At 45.5% G+C, this 19,959-nt stretch overlaps 1 protein-coding gene across 3 annotated transcripts in view; it reads left to right on the forward strand.

The window, feature by feature from the left end:
* Window positions 1-19,959, forward strand: part of Sipa1l1 (signal induced proliferation associated 1 like 1) — a 111,960-nt gene that overhangs the window by 78,761 nt on the left and 13,240 nt on the right. For all 3 annotated transcript variants that reach the window (XM_059279675.1, XM_059279676.1, XM_059279677.1), the window contains exons 11-14: window positions 1,140-1,264; window positions 4,173-4,291; window positions 6,083-6,525; window positions 19,111-19,350. In XM_059279675.1, the coding sequence (XP_059135658.1) occupies window positions 1,140-1,264; window positions 4,173-4,291; window positions 6,083-6,525; window positions 19,111-19,350 (927 nt within the window). The remainder of the gene's footprint in view (window positions 1-1,139; window positions 1,265-4,172; window positions 4,292-6,082; window positions 6,526-19,110; window positions 19,351-19,959) is intronic.

The following is a 19,959-nucleotide window of genomic DNA, read 5'->3' on the forward strand; positions in this document are numbered from 1 at the left end:
CTATCTTATCTATTAAGTTCTTCAGAAGTTCATTAGTTAGTAACTGTCTAAGTTAGGGTTTCTATTGCTGTAAGAGACACCATGACCGTGACAACTCCTATAAAAGAAAACATTTCATTGGAGCTGGCTTACAGTTTCAGAGATTTAGTCCATTATCATCATTGCAGGAAGCATGGAGGCCTGCAAGCATTCATGGTGCTAGAGAAGGAGCCAAGAGTTCTGCATCCGGATCTGCAGGCTCAGGAAGAGAATGCCACACTGGGCCTGGCTCAAGCATCTGAGACCTCAAAGCCCTCCTCTAGTGACACACTCCCTCCAGCAATGCTACACCTACTCCAATACCTATTCCAACTATTCATCCTAATAATGCCACTCCCTATGGGCCTGTGCAGGCCATTTTTATTCATACCACCATAGTAACCATGGAAAATACAGTAAATTTCCTCATTAAATACTTGAATTCTATACTCTGGCCCTTTCTGGTCTCAGAATTTGTATCAACATTTGTGCTGATATTGATAGAGACATAGGATTTCATGTGATTTAGTTAAAACAAATGTTACTTATTTTTTTCAAGGGGAAAATCAAACTGGCTCACTAAATAGCTGCATTTCTTTCCAAAAGTAGTTATTTACATTTTACATGCCAGGTTACCTACTTCCAAATTGCCCTTCCCAATAGCAATTTCAAATTCATATAATTAGAAAGGGGCTTGCACATAATACAAATGGTAGTTGTCTTTGTTTTTCAGATCATAGAGTACATTGCTTAGAAAATGATTGATCCAAGAGTAACTTAATGATTTAGTGCATCATTGAATTAAGAGAAACAACCCCCCGTAGATGTACTGTTTGGAAGATGTATGTGAGGGATTTAAGTGGGCTGATGGTAAATGGCAGTCTGAACTTGAGTGTGTGGCTGGTGAACTTGGGTTACTTACTCTCTGGGCCTCCTGTTAGCAAGCTCCTTGCCCTAGTTAACACTTGATTTCAATAATAAGCATACCTTCCTGAGCAGAGAGATGTGTCTACGTGTACAGACATGCAAGCAGAAACTGGTAATACCTGTCATCAGAACCAGGACTCCACCTGTGGGTAAAGATTCTGATGTGTCTTGCTTTTGTTTGGGAATCACCACAGGTTTGGGGTGAGCCGAAGATCCCCAGCCTCCATCGACAGGCAGAATACTCAGTCAGATATCGGTAGCAGTGGAAAATCCACACCCAGCTGGCAAAGAAGTGAGGACAGCCTTGCCGACCAGATGGGTAAGTAAGCGATTTCTATAAAAGTGCTTTCAAAGCAAGGTGGCCTCCTGATACCATCAAAGCATGGTGTTATAAAGGATACCTTAGTTAGCAAGTGTGCATGAGAACTGATCTCTGCTAGACTAGTGCGCGTGAAGGCAACAGATAAGACCAGGGGCTCTCAGTGACCCAGACTTCAGCCAGAGTGACCAGAGGTTATGTTTAATGGCCAGTCTGCTGAAGCTCCTGTATCCTCAGTACCTCTCTCCCTGCTTGCTCACTTGCTTGGGTTGGTTAGTTCATTGGTTTTGCCTTGTGCCTGGGAAGATTGTTTATTATTGTTAATGTTGACTTTTAAGGAGAAAGACATCTCTGTACAAGTGGGAAGAGATTGGATTCTTGTTTGGTCACATTTGTTTCTTGGTTAGGCACCCTCTCCTGCCTGATGGGCATTTCAAAAAATTCTTTCCCCTCCACTCTTAGGCTGTCAGGTGAGAAAATTTCTTAACGAAACAGCATGATGGATTGAGTTCAGTAGGGGCCCTTGTTCAGGTTTCTAGTGCGTAGCCCTCGGAGGATGTGGAGGAGAAATCCACCCGTCTACAGTGGCACCGTGGATACTGCTCCTGACAGTGAAATTTATCAGACACACCAGAAATGTGATGCCAACCCAATTCATACGTCAGAGACCTGGTTGTGAGCCGTCAGGCTGCCTTGTCATCCTGTGCCTCCATCCCACAGTTCTTTTTCTTTCTTCTGAAAGTATTACCATCCATATGGGATAAAGAGATACATATTTCATGCCTGAAACAACTTTTAAGGCAAAGAAGACCTACCTTATGTTTCTTGAAGGTTGATGGGTTTGTCCTGTGTGAATGACCGTGCCCGGGTAAATACATGAAAGTTGAGGAAGAGAAGTGTGATTCCTGGGTCCCGAAGGCATGCTTTGTTCCACCGTGCTTTGTTATTGAAGTCATCTGTTACTCCTCAGCCTTATCCCACCCACCCCCAACTCGGAAAACCTGAGCATATTCTCTCTGCTTTCCTGCTCCTTACAGAATGTCTGTAATCCCCAATGTTTTGGTACTATTGGGATGGTGACATCACATATGAACAGGCTTCTCTGCAGCATTACCTTAGTGGCTTTCTCTGGCTCCCAGTGCAGACTATGACCAAGGCTGCAGCAAGCCTTTGTATGCCCAGTGCCGTGCTTCCATATCACGGGGAACTGGAAGGTGTCTGAGAACCAGGATAGTTAGAGAGTCTATCATCCACCCACATTCCTCCCCTCGCATGAAGTCCTCTCCAGTCTTCTTCCTCCTGCATCTTCTTCAGTGTAGTGACATCTCACTCTTCACAGCTTACGATGCCAGTGTGGATTTAGATGACTCCTGAGCACACTGGTTCATCCTTCTGGTACAGTATAACTTTAAATCAAACTGATATAGTCAGATGCCCCTAGAGCTGGCCTGGGAAGACTTCACTATACTGTGTGAAATGAAATTGATGGTTTTTCTTCTCTTAACATCTGTTAGCTGGGCACGGTGGATCATACCTTTAATCCCAAACAAGGGCATGGGGGTTAGCTGATTCAGGAGAATGCCATCACTTCAAAGCTCTGTTGGGCTACGTAGTGAGTTCCAGACCAGTGTAGGCTACAGAGTGAGATCCTGTTTCGAAATGCTTTACAATACATATTTTAATTTGGGGATCCAAGCATTGCAGGAGAATAAACCAGCCTTCCCTAATTGGCATATCATAAGGAATCCAGGGCTTGATTGATGTCCAGGCTGCCCAGCCTTTGAAATAAGATTTAGTCATCTGTGAAGATCACACTTAAAAGCTACAGTCAGGTTACAAAATAAAGAAAAGGGGGAAAATATCCTATAATGATGTGGCTGGATGTGGTGGTACACACCTTCAATCCCAGTGCTCAGGAGGCAGAAGCAAGGGGATCTCCATGTGTTCAAGGCCAACCTGGCTAGCCAGGGCTACATAGTAAGACCCTGTTGCAAAATAAAGTGTGTGTGTGTATGTGTGTGTGTGTGTATCCCATAATGTTTCCAGTAAGTTAACCATTTTTTGTTGTTGTTGGTTGCATTCATAACCATCCTCAATTTTATGTGTCCTGTGGGCCTTTGGACATGCCTGGCAGCCATCCTAGGGAAAATACACAAAGAACAAGTTAGATTTTTCCTGGCTCAGTATGTGATGCATAGAGTTGACCTCCCCACACTTGTTGTGGATGTAACTGGTACCTGCTAGGCAGGCTAGGAGGGGTGTTGGAGAAGTCCAGAATTCTTGCTCTTAGCTGTAGGTGGTCAGGGTAGATCACTGCCTCTTGTCTCGGGGACCCCCATCTTGAATGCCAGTATGGCGCCTGAAAGGAAGTGATCATTTGAAGTAAACTAGCTGCTGTGTGTCTGTTCTGTCATGCTCAGCTTACAGTTATAGAGGACCTCAGGGATGCAATTCTTTTGTCCTCCAGCAGCATGAATTCACAGGTAAAATGTTCCCAGAGTATCACGGTAAGTAATGTGTGATTGCATCCATGCTTGTCTAGGGAATGGACGCTGAGCTAGGTTAGCCTCCCTGCAGCGAGTGATTCCTGAGTTTAACTCATGTATTCTGAACTTCCCCCAAAGCAAGTTAGTTCCAAACTTTGCTGCATTGTTCATAGCCTTTGGTTTGGTGGCACTTGGCTATGCTAATGTGTATGGTGTGACATGTTGTCACCAGCTGCAAGCTTTCTCCTTCAGCCACCTAGTTTCTGACATGCTGTCTCTTGTGTAGACTCCTGACAAGCTTGCTGCTGGTGCCCAGAATTGGCTGGTCAGTGAGCTCTGAGAGGTGGGGTGCCAGGCCGTTTCCATGTGGTAGCTGTACGCTATTTAGTGCCTGTACCATAATGTCCTGTGCTGTGTTCCAGAGCCTACATGCCATCTCCCAGCAGTATCAAAGGTACTGCCTGCTTTCCGAGACAGTCCCAGTGGGAGATTAATTCGGCAGGATCCAGTGGTTCACTTGTCTCCAAACAAACAAGGCCATGTAAGTTTACCATAAGCTTAACGAAATAACTGCTTTCCAGCAATGTATCGTGATTCCTGAAATTTGAAAATGACACCCACCTGCTCTACCCCAACTCTGTGTGGCAGAAGGCAAGATATTTTAGACTTGGGGTTTGCACAGCCCAGATTCTGAGTTGCTTTAGTGTAAACTACATTCTGAGGAGTGTATCTGCATCCCCACAGGTCTTTAGGAAGGTTCAAGAATTCAGAAGAAGTCCTAATATTAGAAGGAGAACTGTGCAACAAAGAGGTTTTGCCCCTCAGCATAGCTGGGAGTGGAGTGAGTGAGTGAGGCCAGGTTATGTGATCTGTTATTAAACACAGATCAAAAATTCTTATCCATGTTGTAGCTGCACCTGCAGTTCATTCCCTTTTTTGGGACTGAAGAGTATTCCATTGATGGATGGGGATGGATATATATATATATAATATTTTTAATCTCTTCATGAGTTAGTAGTCCCTTAGCTTGTATCTTCTTTTATCTATTATGATGACTGCTACAAACACTCATGCTTTTATATTTGTGAATATACATTTTTCTCTCTCGAGTCTGCATCAAGAAGGAAATTACAGCGATTTACTGTGGCTACTGCCCAGTTTTCATTCCTAATAATCCTCCCTCTTCTGTCCGCTGTTTGGTTTGGAGGGATTCTTGTGTGTGTAAAGTCCTCACTCTCCTTGCTCTGCATTTCCCTACGGCCAGCGACACTGGGCACCTTGCCTTGTGGTTGTTGATTTTTGTTTTGTTTTGTTTTTTTGTTTTCGAGACAGGGTCTCTCTGTGTAGCTTTGAAGCCTGTCCTGGGACTCACTTGGTAGTCCAGGCTGGCCTCGAACTCACAGAGATCCACCCGTCTCTGCCTCCCGAGTGCTGGAATTAAAGGTGTGCGCCGCCACCGCCCAGCGTGGTTGTTATTTAAGTGTTTTCTTTGCAGAAGCAACTGTTTACATGTCACACCATTTTTAATTCATTAGTTTTGATAAAATCCAGTTTCCATGTCTATTGTCCTAGCTAAGAAACCATGGTGTAACCCATGGTCATGGAGATTTACACCTGCTTTGTCTCAGGGTTCAAAAGTTTAGCTTGTACATTTAGGTCTCTTAAGTTTTTGTTTTTTGTTTTTTTGTTTTTTTGTTTTTTTTTCCCTATGCAGTAAGGATTCAACAACTTCTGGTTTTGGTTTGTTTGTTTGGTTGGTTGGTTGGTTGGTTTGGGGTTTTTTGGCATGTGAATATCCAGTTGTCTCTTCGCCATTTATTAATGAGACCAGTTTCTCCCTGTGGAATTATCTTGGCATCTCTGTGTAGATCTAACTTTCAGCCTCGGTAGGAAAGCTGTCTCCTAAGCAGTTGCTAACTGGGAAAGCACAAGAGTTCAGACTTAGTTCATCTCAGATTCTGCCTGTTAGCTACTGAGGATGGCTTCTAGAGTCACTTGGGAATACCATTTCCTTTCTCTGTTAAGATAATAAAGAAGTCAATGACAGCTTATATTTTCCTGGTTAAAGTCATCTTTATGCCATTGTGTTGTTACGTTGGCCTAAGTGAAATAATGGAAAATGGATTCTCAGAGGACATGTACCGTCTCTGCCAGAACCATGTACCACAGAAGAGTCCATCAGTCTGAGTGCTGTTCCCAGTCACTCTTAACCTTATTTTGACTTGTTATTGGAGCTGTGTAACTAGACACATGCCAGAGTGTCACCCTGTGATCTTTTCTTGGTGTTCAGGGCCCGTCCCCTGCATGTAAGTAACTCTGGCTTCTCTTGTAGTCTGACAACCACTACTCCAGCCACTCCAGCAGCAACACCCTCTCCAGCAACGCATCCAGTGCCCACAGTGACGAGAAGTGGTATGATGGGGACCGCACGGAATCTGAACTCAACAGCTATAACTACCTACAGGGCACCTCTGCTGACAGTGGCATCGATACCACCTCCTATGGCCTCAGCCATGGCAGCACGGCCTCCCTGGGGGCCGCCACTTCGTCACCTCGTTCAGGGCCAGGCAAAGAGAAGGTGGCACCCCTGTGGCACAGCTCCAGCGAAGTGCTGTCCCTGGCAGATCGGACCTTAGAGACTGAGGGCCATGGCATGGACAGGAAAACAGAGTCCTCTCTGAGCCTGGACATCCACAGCAAGAGCCAGGGTGGCTCGAGCCCACTAACCAGGGAGAACAGCACCTTCAGCATAAACGACGCCGCATCCCACACCAGGTAGGTGCCCTCTGAGCCTGCCTGCCCACCCTCCCCACTTTAGTGTGCAGTGATGTCCTCAGGGGCACTGGAGTCGGGTACATTTATTTATAAACACTATATCTTTATATGCTGTTATATTTTATGCCATTTATTTCTCAGCAAAAGAGTTCAGCAATCTTAATGCGATATTTCAAATTGGGAGAAAATTTTGCAGATATATTCATTGTAAAGTTGTTTTTTTTTTTTTAAATTTCCCTAACTACATTCCAGAATTAGAGTTTTCTAATTTTGATTTTCAGCATTGATATATAATGAATATAGAGGGCTACAGATTTTTTTAAGATACTTGAATGTCTTGACTATATTTTTGAAACAAAGTGGTTTTTCCTAAGATGGGCAGCTTTTCCTTAGTGCCCACATCATCTCCCAGCTTCGTGCCCTAGGCCATCGCTTACCCCATGTTTCCCTTGCTGGTTCCTGACAATAACGCATTGATGGTGGAAATGCCCATCACAAAAGCATAGCTGAAGTGCAGCATGCCCTTCCCACAGCGGAAGCACACTTCTCTGGGGTCCTTGCTCATCACTCCACTAAGCAGAGTAAAAGCTGTCCTCCATTTCCTCAAATCCATAGTGCGAGAGGACTGTCTTAGGGAGGAGGCATTCCATTTCTGCTCTACACCTCTACATCTCCGGTCGGTCATTTTTCCTTCTGCCTTTCACTGCCCCTCCTGACAGTGAAGACTAATTTAGCCTTTGAGTTTTCCAAATGACAAGCCCTGTGTATAATTGGCTAGTAAACCCCAGATCCCCCTGGTGGGAAGAGACATCCCCTTTATTTGTACTTAACTGAGTCAATGCAGCACCCAGCTTTCTCATCGGGTCTGTTCTTGCTGAGGAAGTTTTTTTGTTGTTGTTGTTTGTTGTTTTGTTTTGTTTTTTTGGTCTATCAAGACAGGGTTTCTCTTGTGTAGCTTTGGAGCCTTTCATGGATCTCGCGCTGTAGACCAGGCTGGCCTCAAACTCACAGAGATCCGCCTGCCTCTGCCTCCCGAGTGCTGGGATTAAAGGCGTGCGCCACCACCACCCAGCTTGCTGAGGAAGTTTTAAGTTTCTCTTCTCTTCAAGGTCGAGGCTGTGTGACTGGATGCATCTCCCAAGCAGTGTCTCTGGTTGTCATCCCTACATTCCAGCTTGATGTTATTTTTGAGACTGTGTTTTAGTTAGGTTTCTCCCTTCTTCCCCTTCCTCTCTCCAAACTCTCTTATGTACTCCTCCCCACTTTCCTTCAAATTCACAACCTCTTTTTCGTTAAGTATTACAGTCATTAAGTCTATACATTATATATGTATAGACATATATATTCCTAAATGTAACCTACTCGTTCCATATAGTGTTACTTGTATGTATGTTCTCATGGCTGACCATTTGACAAGGAGCTGGTGCTCTCTTCCCTGGGGAGGACCCCTCTCCCACTCCCAGCTCTCCTTAATTACCTGTAGTTCTTTGTGTAGGGTTGGGGCCCCATGGGCTTTTCCTCCTGCAGTTTGGCCTGTCTGCTGGTGTCCTCCTTGTTCAGTCCATGTTTGGGCGCTCATGTTGGTGAGACTATATAGCTGTAGCTTCTGATACTACCAGGAGATTTTTAAATGACTGTACTCTGGAAACTCCATGTACCTCGAGCAGCAGTGACCTTGAGAAAGTGGCCTCAGGATCCCATTGTCCTATAGTTCAGGAGCTAAAGTATTTGGCTCAGCAAGAGTAAGGGATGTGTTAGAACAGAAAGGTGGGCCCCAAATGCCCTTAGCAATACAGACAACCTGGTAGAATAGCACCTTGCCGGCTGCTTCTAGTGTGACCCTCCGTTGTATTAGTTAGACTGCTAATGCCCCTCGGCATGGGGCAGAACTGAGTGGTTTCTAGAAACCTAGATTTCGGTTTCATTGATTCTCAGTTGCTCATTTTAGAAGGGGACCTTTTCCTAATGACAGGAATGCACCTGAAGAGAGACTCTGATCCTTGGTCTAACCTGAGGCAGCAGAAAGTGAGCTGAGGAGGGATGGTCTAGAAGGTGTGACCACAGAGCAAGGTTGAGAAGAGCTGGACCCAGGTACCGAACCACAAAATACTGAGGCTGTGCTGGGACAAGCCCAGGGATCTGCACGTGTGTGTACACACACACACACACACACACACACACACACTCACTCATTCACTCACTCACTCACTCACTCACTCACTCACTCACTCACTCACTCACTTTCTCTCTGGAAGCAGGCACCTGGGTTTTCCTTGTGCTGACCAGACCTGCCAAAGCCTCAGGAAGGATTATCTAGACTTTCTGCTTCAGATGGGCTATGTGGAATCATTGAAGTCATTGCTTAGAAATAGCTGTGCTATTGGAAGCCAAACTCACTAGAGAAGAATATGGTCTTTCAGAAGGGCGGCAGGGCTTCCCACCCACCGGAGGCTTGAGTCACCCTGCTTTCTAGACTCCTGGTAAACAGGCATACTTTTTCGGGTCTGTTGGTCTTGGCAGAGTGAGCTGCCTAAGCAGAGCTGAAGCAGCCTCCCCTTTGTAGAGGAAGAGAGGACTAAGCCACAAATGTGCATTGCCGGGGAGCTGAAGTCACAGCAAATTAGAGTGTTTGTGTCCTCTGAAGACAGGAGCAGCAATTAATGTGGAGATCTCTTGACAGTGCATAAAAGAGCTTGTACCTGGGACTTGGTGACAAAATTTAAATTACAGTGATTAAGTTCCCCTCCCTATTTCTGGCTAGGCTGGCCTCCCCTCTGTCCTCCAGTCTCCCTGTTGATGACTGCGCAGGTTTTTTGTGGCACCCTTGAGAACTGCATTAACACAGGTTGATAATTACATGGGGATGTTATATTTGAAAGTCATTAAGAGAAGCCATCCCTACAGATAACTTGCTGTGGGGGTAGAGAATATGCAGCCTAGGTTTTAATTTTTATCTTTTTATAATTGATCTTTCCCTTTTAGGTCTTAAAATGTATCATTCAAAAAAAAAAGATTTATGGTGAACATAGGAGAGATGAAGGTAACACTAACTTTAATATATTTGTTCACAGTTTTTAATACATTCCTAATAGCTGGAATTGTTGGTTTTTCCTTAAGAGTTCTGGCTATGACAGTGGGCAAGGTCAGTATATGGGGTAATGCCTCAGTGAGTGGAAAGTAGCTGTAAAGCCCCAATGTGCTCTGGATCTGCTGCCCTTGAGCACACACCCTACAGAAAGCTTCAAGAGCCCACCTCATCCTTACACATGGTATCCTTGTTAGCAGGCTCTATCACTGACGAAGTGCCCGGTGCAAACAGCACACTGGAGGGAAGATTTACTTCGGGTCATCGTTTCAAGGGTTTCAGTCTGAGAGGTGCTCGGTCCATTGCTGGGGTCCAGGCTAAGGCAGGACACAGCATGGTGGTGGTAGCGGGGATGAGCAGAACCTGCCCCACCTCCTGGTGGCCTAGAAACAGAGAGACAGACACACAAGGCAGCAAGAGCAGCCCTGGGAAACCTGTTTGTCCAACTAGAGTCCCAGCTCCAGTTTTCACCCCCCCAAAAAAAATGCCACTGTGTTGTGAGTCCTCCAGTGGGTCACTCCTTTATTAGCTCAAAGCCCTTGTGAGCTAGTCATTACTTGGTCAACTGGGGACCAAGCCTTTAGCCAGCAGTTCTCAACAAGTGGGTCGTGACCCTTTTGGCAAATCTCTAGCTCCAAAAACTGCTTACATTATGATTCATAGCAGTAGCAAAATGACAGTTATGAAGTAGCAACGACAATAATTTGATGGTTGGGTCCCCACACATGAGGAGCTGTGTTAAAGGGTCCCAGCATTAGGGAGGTGGAGAACCACTGCCTTTAGCACATCAGCCTTTGGGGAGGATCTGTCACACTGAACTCCTGTCACTTCTTTCTATAGTCACTCTTGTTAGTCAGCCATTCTGCTGGCCTCAGAACTCCTTTTGGCTTCCTGGAGCCCCTGAGAGCCTCTAGGCAGTTGGGACCCATTATCTTTAGCGTCACCTCAGAGGACTCCCACCGAGCAGGCCTACCCTGAGCTCCTGTATGCTCAAGTACCACCTGAGCATTTCAGCAGGTGGGTCCTGATGGACAAGCAGGAAATGCTCTGTCCTGATGCTCCTGCTTTCTGCTGGATGGGAAAAGGTCTCTACGAGGAGAATTCAAACATGACATAAATTCTCAACTCATGACTTCAGAGACGCACACTCTGTTTCAGAGCTTCCTGCCGACACATCTGCTTTCATGGATAGTTTTAGTACTTAAGTGTGTTAGTTAGTACTTAAGGCCTTGTATATCTAGCATGAGCTGTTGAAAAGTTATTTCTAGGTGAAAGGGTTTTCTTTTTTTTAACTTTAACAAAACAAGGAAGAAGTTGGTCATTCTGATAGTTACCAGAGGGGCCGGTTCAAGACCAAGAAAACTGCCTGCCTGTAATACAACTGTTTTGTGAATGGGCCTTTTCTAGTTGACCTCATAAGCTAATGAATTGTTCATGCCAGAAAAGCTCTTTCCTGGGAGTGGTGAGGGGGCTTCATGGGTGGAGCTCACACGGCCTGCTGGGCTATGTCTGTGTGTCTGTCCTACGGCTGCTGTGTTTAAATCCTGTCCTCTAGATCTGAGCCTCTTTCAGATGTAAGAGAGAATCCTTCCTGCTTTGTTTAAAAATTGTCCCATTGTGTTTATATGCAGTGGTTTTTGCCCTAAATTTTTTCTGGATGGAATTTAGTCAGTAGTTAACAGTTAATTGCATGTCTTCTTCGTCCCATCCCCACCCTCTATTCCCAAGTACTGAGAACTGAGCCCACAGCCTTGCATTTGGTAGCCAGATGCTGTACCACTGAGCCGCATCTCCAACTCTTTACTTTTTGATTCTGAGCAGAGTTTTACTAAGTTTTCCAGACTGGCCTTGAACTTGAGATCCTCCTGCCACAGCCAGGCCTGATAGTCTTCATTTTTCTCCCTTGGTTGAGAATACTGTTTTTCTAAGTATTATATACTAATTCAGAATTTGAAACTGCAGTGTCTGGAATTCAAAACACAGACCTTTGGTTGGAAGCTGCAGGCATCTCCGTTTGAGCCCCATCAATGAGTTTCATTGTGTGCAGAGCTCTGCATACAACGAGCATTAGGGATGCATTGCTCTGCTTTTGTCGAGCAGGCTTCAGCCTGTCTGGATGAAGCATCTTGCTGGATCTCCTCCAGCCTGTAGGAGCAACTACTATTGGATGTGGACTTCAGTGACCAGCAGGAATAGGAAATAGAGCCACTGTGGCTGAAATTTAAAGTGCATGTTCAGCAAAGAGCCCTCTGTTAAGGCTTGAGGGTCTGATGCAGAGCTGCCCCACAGCCCTGCCCCTCAGAATAACCTTCACTTGGCTGACGTGGCAAGCCCAGGCCTTCCAAATGCATGAAGTAGAGGCCCAAAGCAATGCAGCAAAGCAGAGTCCATTATTTGCCACTCTGAGCATGCTCTCTCAGGGTAAGAATTCATGTATATGTTTCATTAAGGAGAAAAGGACTCCATAGAAGAGGTTCCAGGGCCTCTCTGCCAGTTCAGCTTGGAACAGTCTCCTCCCTGTCAACATTTTGCCACATTCCTCCAGCTACAGCCAAAACCCTTTTAAGAGAGAAGTGGTTTTGTTCAGCCAAGTCCTTTCTAAACATAAAGGAGAATGTTTGGTTTTGTTTTTACTTCTAAGGTTAAGAGGAGATCCGATTGATTCTATCTGCCTTAGCCTCGATAAGTCAATGACTGCATGAAAGGAAAGAATGCATTACACCCTTTACCACAGGCAAGGCAAGCGAGAGACTCAACAACATGGACTTGAGCCTGAAATCAATGCCATGTCTTTTCTGCCACTGTCCCGCTCTGTGGCCTGTGACCAGTCTCACCCCTACTGTGAGCGGGTGTTTATTTTCTGTTTCTCTTACGTAGTTGGGTGTTGCAGGCTACCTCACTTTGTGGTCTACAATGATCCATGAGGCCTCTTCTGCGCCCACCTCATTCCTCAGGCTGAATGTGCATGCTTTCTGCTTACCAGACACTTGCTTCTTGCAAAGGAGCAGCTTGCTTTCTTGAGTCCACTCTGCCCCCTGCCAGATTAACCACCAGACTCTCTTGCCCATCTCCCCTAGTGCTTTAATACTGTGTCTCCTGAAGCCCTCCAGAATGATGGAGCTGGTAGTAGAGAATTAGCCAGTGTTGAACACGGTGGGAGGAGTCCTGCTTCATCATTATCCCCCATTATCTGTCACCCAAAGACTTGTTATTTGCACAAGCAATCCCGGGAAACTGTATCAGCTACCCTGTCTTTGGTCATAGGCCAGCATCCAGCCTTTGCCCAGATTTTGTCACAGCCATTTGACAGGTGACTAATTGCTGCTTTCCCTCTCAGAAAATACCATCCTTCACCGGCCAGCACTGAAACTCAAGCCCTCGTGCCATGCCCCACTCTCAGATGTCTCCAAGCATCTCTCTGGCAACTCCCCATAGCAGACAGTGGGCAGCAGCTGTTGCTGCACCGGGAAGAATAGTCTCCGTGGTGATGCAGACATTTAGAAGGGCATCCTCAGCCCAAGTACGCAGGATTGGTACCTGGAAATTTGACTGACATCTGTGCTCCCCCTTCCTGCTGGTTCCTTCTTTGTAGGGTCGGCAGGAGATGCAAGCAGCACTCACCTTACTAATGTGCCTTCTGCAGGTGGCCAGCCCCTCCTGTTAAGACACACAGGAAGTCACCAGGCTCCTGAACCTTTCTTTATTCACGGCTTCCTTCAGGCCGTAAGTTGAGATGAGAAGTCTGGATAGGTCAGACTGGCCTGAGCTCCTGGCTACCTTGTTGCCCTTTCTTTTACCTTTGTGTGTAGTAATACATGTGTGTCCTTTCTTCTTCCCTAGAATGGCCAAAGAACCCAGAGCTGTTCCATTTCTTAGGAAAGGGAAAGCGTCCTAGAGTGTAGATGAAAATTGAAGATGCAGAGTCCAGGGATGTCCTGCCAGGATGCTCAGTAATCTGCTTTGGCCGTCCATGCTCACAGTTAAACTGGCTTTTCGTATAGTAGAAAGGAATCGATACAACATTGTCATTTCCTTTTTGTTCCACATTGTTGCCTTATTACCTTACACGGTTCTTAGGACTCAAGGCTCCGTAGGTTAGACAGAATCACAGCATACTGAATTAACAAGAGTTCCCCCAGGTAATAAAACAGCCCAGCTGTCTGGGTCCCCTTTAACTCAGAGCTGTCAATTTGGCGTTGACCGTGGTATAATTAAACTCCCTCCAGAGTCTCTTGGTGAAGTATATAGCTGTACTACCTGGAGGTGGTCATAGGCCCGCAGGGGGTCAGCCCCAGGAGGCTCCACCCAGAGCCTGAGCTGGAACTATGTAGGAAAGGAGAAGACAGACCTGTTTGGGAAGGTGAAAAGTTTATAGTCTTGGATAGCAGTTCTTAGTTCTAGGAAATAAGAGAAGCCTTTAGAACTGTTCAGTACATACCTTTCTTTGACTCCAGAAAATGTTATACAAGCTCTCAACTCTTCATCAATATCGACTCCTGCAGAGACCACAGTATTATTTCAGAAACATGGTGTCCTTGGCTTTAATCTGGGCAGACATGAAGTGTGGATTTGACCAGATTAGAGCAGTATGAGCAATTCAACTGGACTCAAGTGGTGGTTCTCAAACTGGGTACACACTCAGAGAGGTTTTGGCCACGTGCAGGCACTGATCCTGCTCTGCCTCAGTGGATCTCTGGGATTAGAACTCCAAGGCACTGGCTTCTGCTGCCGGAGGTGTATGCACTAAGGAAGGAAGACAGGCCAGTGAATTTCTATTCTTTTCTCTTTCTGCCTTTGTTCCCAGATGTAATCAGTTCTTAAACAGGGCTGTCTGCTTATAACCAAATAAACAGACATATGCTGGCATTTCACACCTGGGACCGAGTATTAGCCATCATAGTCATAGATCAAACGGTTTAGTTAAGTGGCTCACTAGTGAGGATCTGATGTAAGCAGAAGCATCATTTGTAGGCTTAGTTATCACAATAAAAATAATGTCAAGTTTTAAGTACAATTGGGTAAAGCACTGTGCACATCCATAATCTCACATTTGAGGTGGACTTACAGCTTACCATTGATTTAGCCTTGCCTTTCATCATATGTTGAGTGGTTACAGTTGCTGGGTACTATCCTAGGCATGAGGCATGAGGCATGCAGTAGCAAGCAAGGAAAAACAAAAGCAAAAAAGCCATCTCAGCCCTCTTGGGTTTGCACCCACCCATTCAGACAGAGGACAGACAACAGAACCGAGTATGTAGCACTCCGCACAGGGCAGATGCTGAGGAGAAACCACACAGCAAGTATTTTGGGAAGAGCCTGCTGGGTTCCCGGGAGTAGTGGCCACGGAGAGATAAAGTCCGCTTCAGAGTCTGTGCTGTAGTACAGACGCTCCCCGAATGCCAGTTAGGAAAAATAACAGTTAAATTGACATGCGCACTGCTGTCTCCTCTGAACATTTCCCAGCCTCCTCTTTAACTTCCTCTTGGCATAGATCTGTGCAGCATAGCAGAGTGGTTTGTAAATTAATTAGCTGTATAATTTATTTTCTATTCTCCTGGCAAATTATTCCTGTTTTGACTCAACTCTAGCCTTTTAAAGTTCTAAAATTTTTGAAAGAATATCAAAGTATTTGAAAGTAAAATTTGGCAATTCAGGTGTACCTCAGGTACAGTAGATTGCAGAGGCTGGGTCATGGACCACAGCAGCCTCTGGGAATACATTAGAAGTGTGAGTTCTCAGCAGGGCAGTGGTGGCGCACGCCTTTAATCCCAGAGGCAGAGGCAGGCGGATCTCTGTGAGTTCGAGGCCAGCCTGGGCTACAGAGCGAGTTCCAAGACAGGCTCCAAAGCTACACAGAGAAACCCTGTCTCAAAAAAACAAACAAACAGCAACAAAAAAAGAAGTGTGAGTTCTCATGTTGCTAACCATGTCCCACCTGCTACATCAGCATCTCTGGAGAGGGGACATAGTCAGCATTTTTAACATACTCCTATTTGAGAGCTGGCTCATATGACTATCCAAGGTCACTTACACATCCAAGATGTGTAAGTTCTGCTCCAAATACCAACCAGGGCTAAGGCTTGGGACCTCCTAACTGTGTTCTTGGTGTGTGTGAAGAGATCCTAAAGCAAAATATAAATTTTAAAATCTGCAAACCGAAGACTAGAATCTTGTCTCCGGGTAACTAATGCACACACACACACACACACACACACACACACACACACACACACACACACACCCCGAGCGCCTGCCATGCTGTTTAAAGCTGATCTGAGGCCGCCCTCCTGCACTGCAGAAGCACCTTGGCTGGCTGGCACTGCCTCCCCTCATGTGTGCTGTGCCTCTGGTGCCTCTCTGTGTGCTCACTCTTCAGCCTTTGAAGTCTCTCCTTTTTCCTTCAGTTCATTTTCACACTCTGCGTCTTCTTTCTGGAGCAGAGATCTGCTGGTGTGTTCTTCTTACTGATTCAATACCCAACAATTAAGAAATAGTTTTGCATCCTCCCTTTTAAGATGTATTATTTTCTTTTTTAACTGTATCTGTATGTCAGCAAGGGTATGTCTTATTGCCCTCAGAGGCAGGAAGAGGACATTGGCTCTCCTGGAGTTACAGGTTGTGGTAAGCCACTGGGAACCAAACTCGGGTCCTCTGCAAGAGCAGTACATACTCTTAACCACTGAGCCATCTCTCTGGCCCCTCTTCTTAACTCTAAAAGCAGCCAGGTGGAATGTTTATCAGGGAGTAACATGTTACTGCTTTTAAATTTATGTTGTCCTTGGAGATGTTGAAGGGGTTCCACCTGTCTTCTCTAGCTGGGAAAATGCTTGGGGGAAGAAAATGTTTGGGTATTAAAGTAAGACTGGTCATTTTTTATTCTGTTTTTCCAAGATTGGGCCTAGTTCTTCTCTATCATTATAAAAATAGAGCATTTGGCTCGCTGTGTTCTGAAGTAATAAGACCACATTCATATTGAAAGCTCTCCAGATGGATTCTTCCCCCAATACCTGTCCGGCTCTGGTTGCTGATCCTCGAATACTTACGTGGCCCCTCCCTGCATATTATTGATGTTTGCTTTTCTGTGGACTTTTTCACAGAAGGCTAACATTCCTAGGGCAGAAGGCAGCAACAGTACTTGTACTTCCCACATGAACACTAGATAAAGCAAACTAGACCACTGATATTCCTCCATCATGCTCTGACCCCATTCCTTCTTCAGTCAGACTCAATTCCCAGGATTCTAGACTTACAAGGATAGGCTCACACCCTCTGTGTTATTCTGTGTGGTGTCTTTTTCATCAACACAACAGTGCTGAGGTCTGTCCCTGTGTTCCAGGCCACCTCAGTTTGTTTCCTTTGCTGGTTCCTGTTTGGGTTGTGTCTGATCTGAGGGTATTATATAGTCTTGAACATGCCTTTTTACATATAGGTGTGCTTTCTCTCAACGTGGTAGGTAGAAAATCGATTGTTGTATCTGAAGGATGTATGTTCAGCCTCAGTAGAGGCTGTGGTCTGTTTGGCCACAAAGGTTGTAACAGGAACACATTAGCAACAGTCTGTCTACAGCAAGAGCTGTAGCTGCATCATGTCCTCTCTGGCATGTGGTATTTTAATTTAGCTGTTCTGGTGGATGTGTGATTTAAAGCCTTGTGGTTTAATTTCTATTTTCGTGGTACTTGGTGATGGTGAGTGCTGATGTTTCCAGGTCTTAGATTTAATTCTTTTGAAATTATTGTTCAAATCATTGCCCTTTTTATTTGTTCACCCCGTTGCCTTGTTTATTTTAGGAGTTTGGTTTATGTATTGACTAGAGACATAATGTTGGGTGTGTTTTTTCTACCCCTTTGGATGCATATTTCTTTATTGTTTTGGTTTGGTTTTCAAGAAAAGGTTTCTCTGTGTAGCCCTGGATATCCTGGAACTCACTCTGTAGACCAGGCTGGCTCCAACTCAGAGATCTGCTTGCTTCTGCCCTCCAGGTGCTGGGGTTAAAGGTGTGTGCCACCACCATCTGGCCTACGTGGATATTTCTTAACTTTAATGGGCTTTCGTATTTTCATGATCTCATTCAAAAACATGAAAATTTTCTTCCATGTTATAGTTGAGTCTGTGGTCTGTTTTAATATACAATCCAGGTATGACTGATTTATGTAAGGTTTGAGGCCGGAGTGTCAAGATTTGTTTTCATCAACACATTGCCTCAGGCTATGGGGTCTCAGTTCTTTTCCTACCATGACTCCTCACAATATTCTCATAGTTTCACAGTCACATTAAAGTTGCCAAGACAGAGTTCCTGTACACTCTATTGTTATTTATTAAGCGGCGCTGTTTACTGTGAGAGAGAAGCCACGAGGCACAACAGAACCCACTATAAGAGTTTATTAAGGGAAGGGAACAGAAAGGGTGTGCATAGGCCTATGGAATGACGATGCAGGAAGAGAGGGAAGGAATGAGTGGAACCCACTTTTATATGTCCCCCCCCATACACACACATGTGCATATGGGCTTATGTAGCTACACCACTCATGTGCATAGATTACATGATCACGCAGCACCAGATTACTTAGGGCACAAGGCTCTGGGATGACTAAGCATCTTGCCTGGCTACTGGACAGCGCATGCGTGGTCATGTGGGGGAGTGGCCAGGAATTCCAACACCTATACTCAGTTTCCCTTTGTCATCTCCTCCCATTGCTGAGTGGTGCCTTTGTCACAGCGGCACGTCACTACTGATACCTTAATACTTGTTCAGTTAGGACCATTAGTTTTTGACAAAAAGCGCTACCAAGGAATGCAACTATACATCTGTTGTAGGAGTCACCTGACGCTAGATTTCTTCTAAGCAGAACTCAGCAGTGCTCATAGTATGGATATGGGCCCTCAGGAACCTCAGAAGGGAAGTACGGGGATCCTGCATGTGGGTGATTGAGATAAGCTCTCATCCCCAGCCTTGAAAAGTCTGCCTTGTTCAGTCTGAAAACTTGTCTGGTGATGAGCAGCCATTTTAAATCACTATGCCAAATCTCCAGGGACATAGACCTCACTCAGTGTGCCCTTGGCCTTGGGTGTCAAGGAGAGCCGTGTCCCTCCATGACTTGGTCTCCCTCTGGTCCTTAGCCTGGTCTTAGTGTCACCATGACCCCCAGATCTGAGGAAGTAAAGACAAGACAGACAGACACTGAAATTTCTGCTCCTTGTCTGTCCTTTGCCCCTTATGGACTTCAGCGGGGCCAGTGTGTTTGAGAGGGCTCCTCAGCTTTTACTTTTAACTACATGCAGACCAGGCCCCACTGTCCATTTATCACTTTGAGAGCAGACATCTAAATTTCAGGGAGAGAACAGGAAGGCCAGGTAGCCGTTCTTTTTAATCATTTATTTCTATTCAGATTTCATTTTTCTTTAACCTTGCCTTCATCCCCACCTTGGACACCACTTCCGCAGCTGACATGGTGACCCTGAGTATACACTGGAGTCACTGTCTCTTTCCTGCCTCTCCACAGTACCATGAGCTCCCGACACTCTGCCAGCCCAGTGGTGTTCTCCAGTGCCAGAAGTTCACCCAAAGAGGAGCTTCATCCCACCACGTCCTCCCAGCTCGCACCATCCTTCTCCTCCTCTTCCTCATCCTCCTCTGGGCCTAGAACTTTCTACCCCCGCCAGGGTGCCACTAGCAAGTACCTGATTGGATGGAAAAAGCCAGAAGGAACCATTAACTCCGTGGGATTTATGGATACAAGGAAGTAAGAGTTCTTCTCCTTCTACGTAGTGGTTGATTTTCTCCATGTACAGAAAGAGCTGGGGGCAACCTCTTGGCCCGTGATGCTGGGCTGGAGGCTTGGGGTTGGAGGGATTGCCTTAGTGGAGGGGTTTTTCTTTCTTTTTTTAAATGAAAAAATATTTTTCATACAATATATTCTGATAACACTTCTCTCCTCTCCCCAAGAGATTTTATTTGCTAAGTAAATTTTTTTCTCTAAATTATTCCTCTGCCTCATTGCTTGAGTAAGATGTACTATGAAACATTATGATCTGAGCTCTTTAGCTGTCCTCAGAAAGAGCTGTATGAAAGACAGTCTGGGTGATTGAGCCTCCAGCGTTCTGTCAGTCACAGCCTTTCTGTGGACTGCTTCTCCGCTGGGCCATTGGGGCCGGGAGGATATTAGAAATGAGTGACTGCTCCGAGGATAAAGAATCTTTCCGTGTATTGGTCCTGTTGTTCGCCTCTGATGAATACAGGTGGCACTGGGGATCCATCTCTGATCTCCTGTCAAGTCTGCTGCTGGTGTTGGCTGAATGGGCAAGTGGGTTCCTGTGGAGGAGGGGTTTACCCCATGGGTTTTGATCCTATG

Source organism: Peromyscus eremicus, chromosome 14 (genome assembly GCF_949786415.1).
Source record: "Peromyscus eremicus chromosome 14, PerEre_H2_v1, whole genome shotgun sequence".
Classification (NCBI taxonomy): Eukaryota; Metazoa; Chordata; class Mammalia; order Rodentia; family Cricetidae; genus Peromyscus; species Peromyscus eremicus.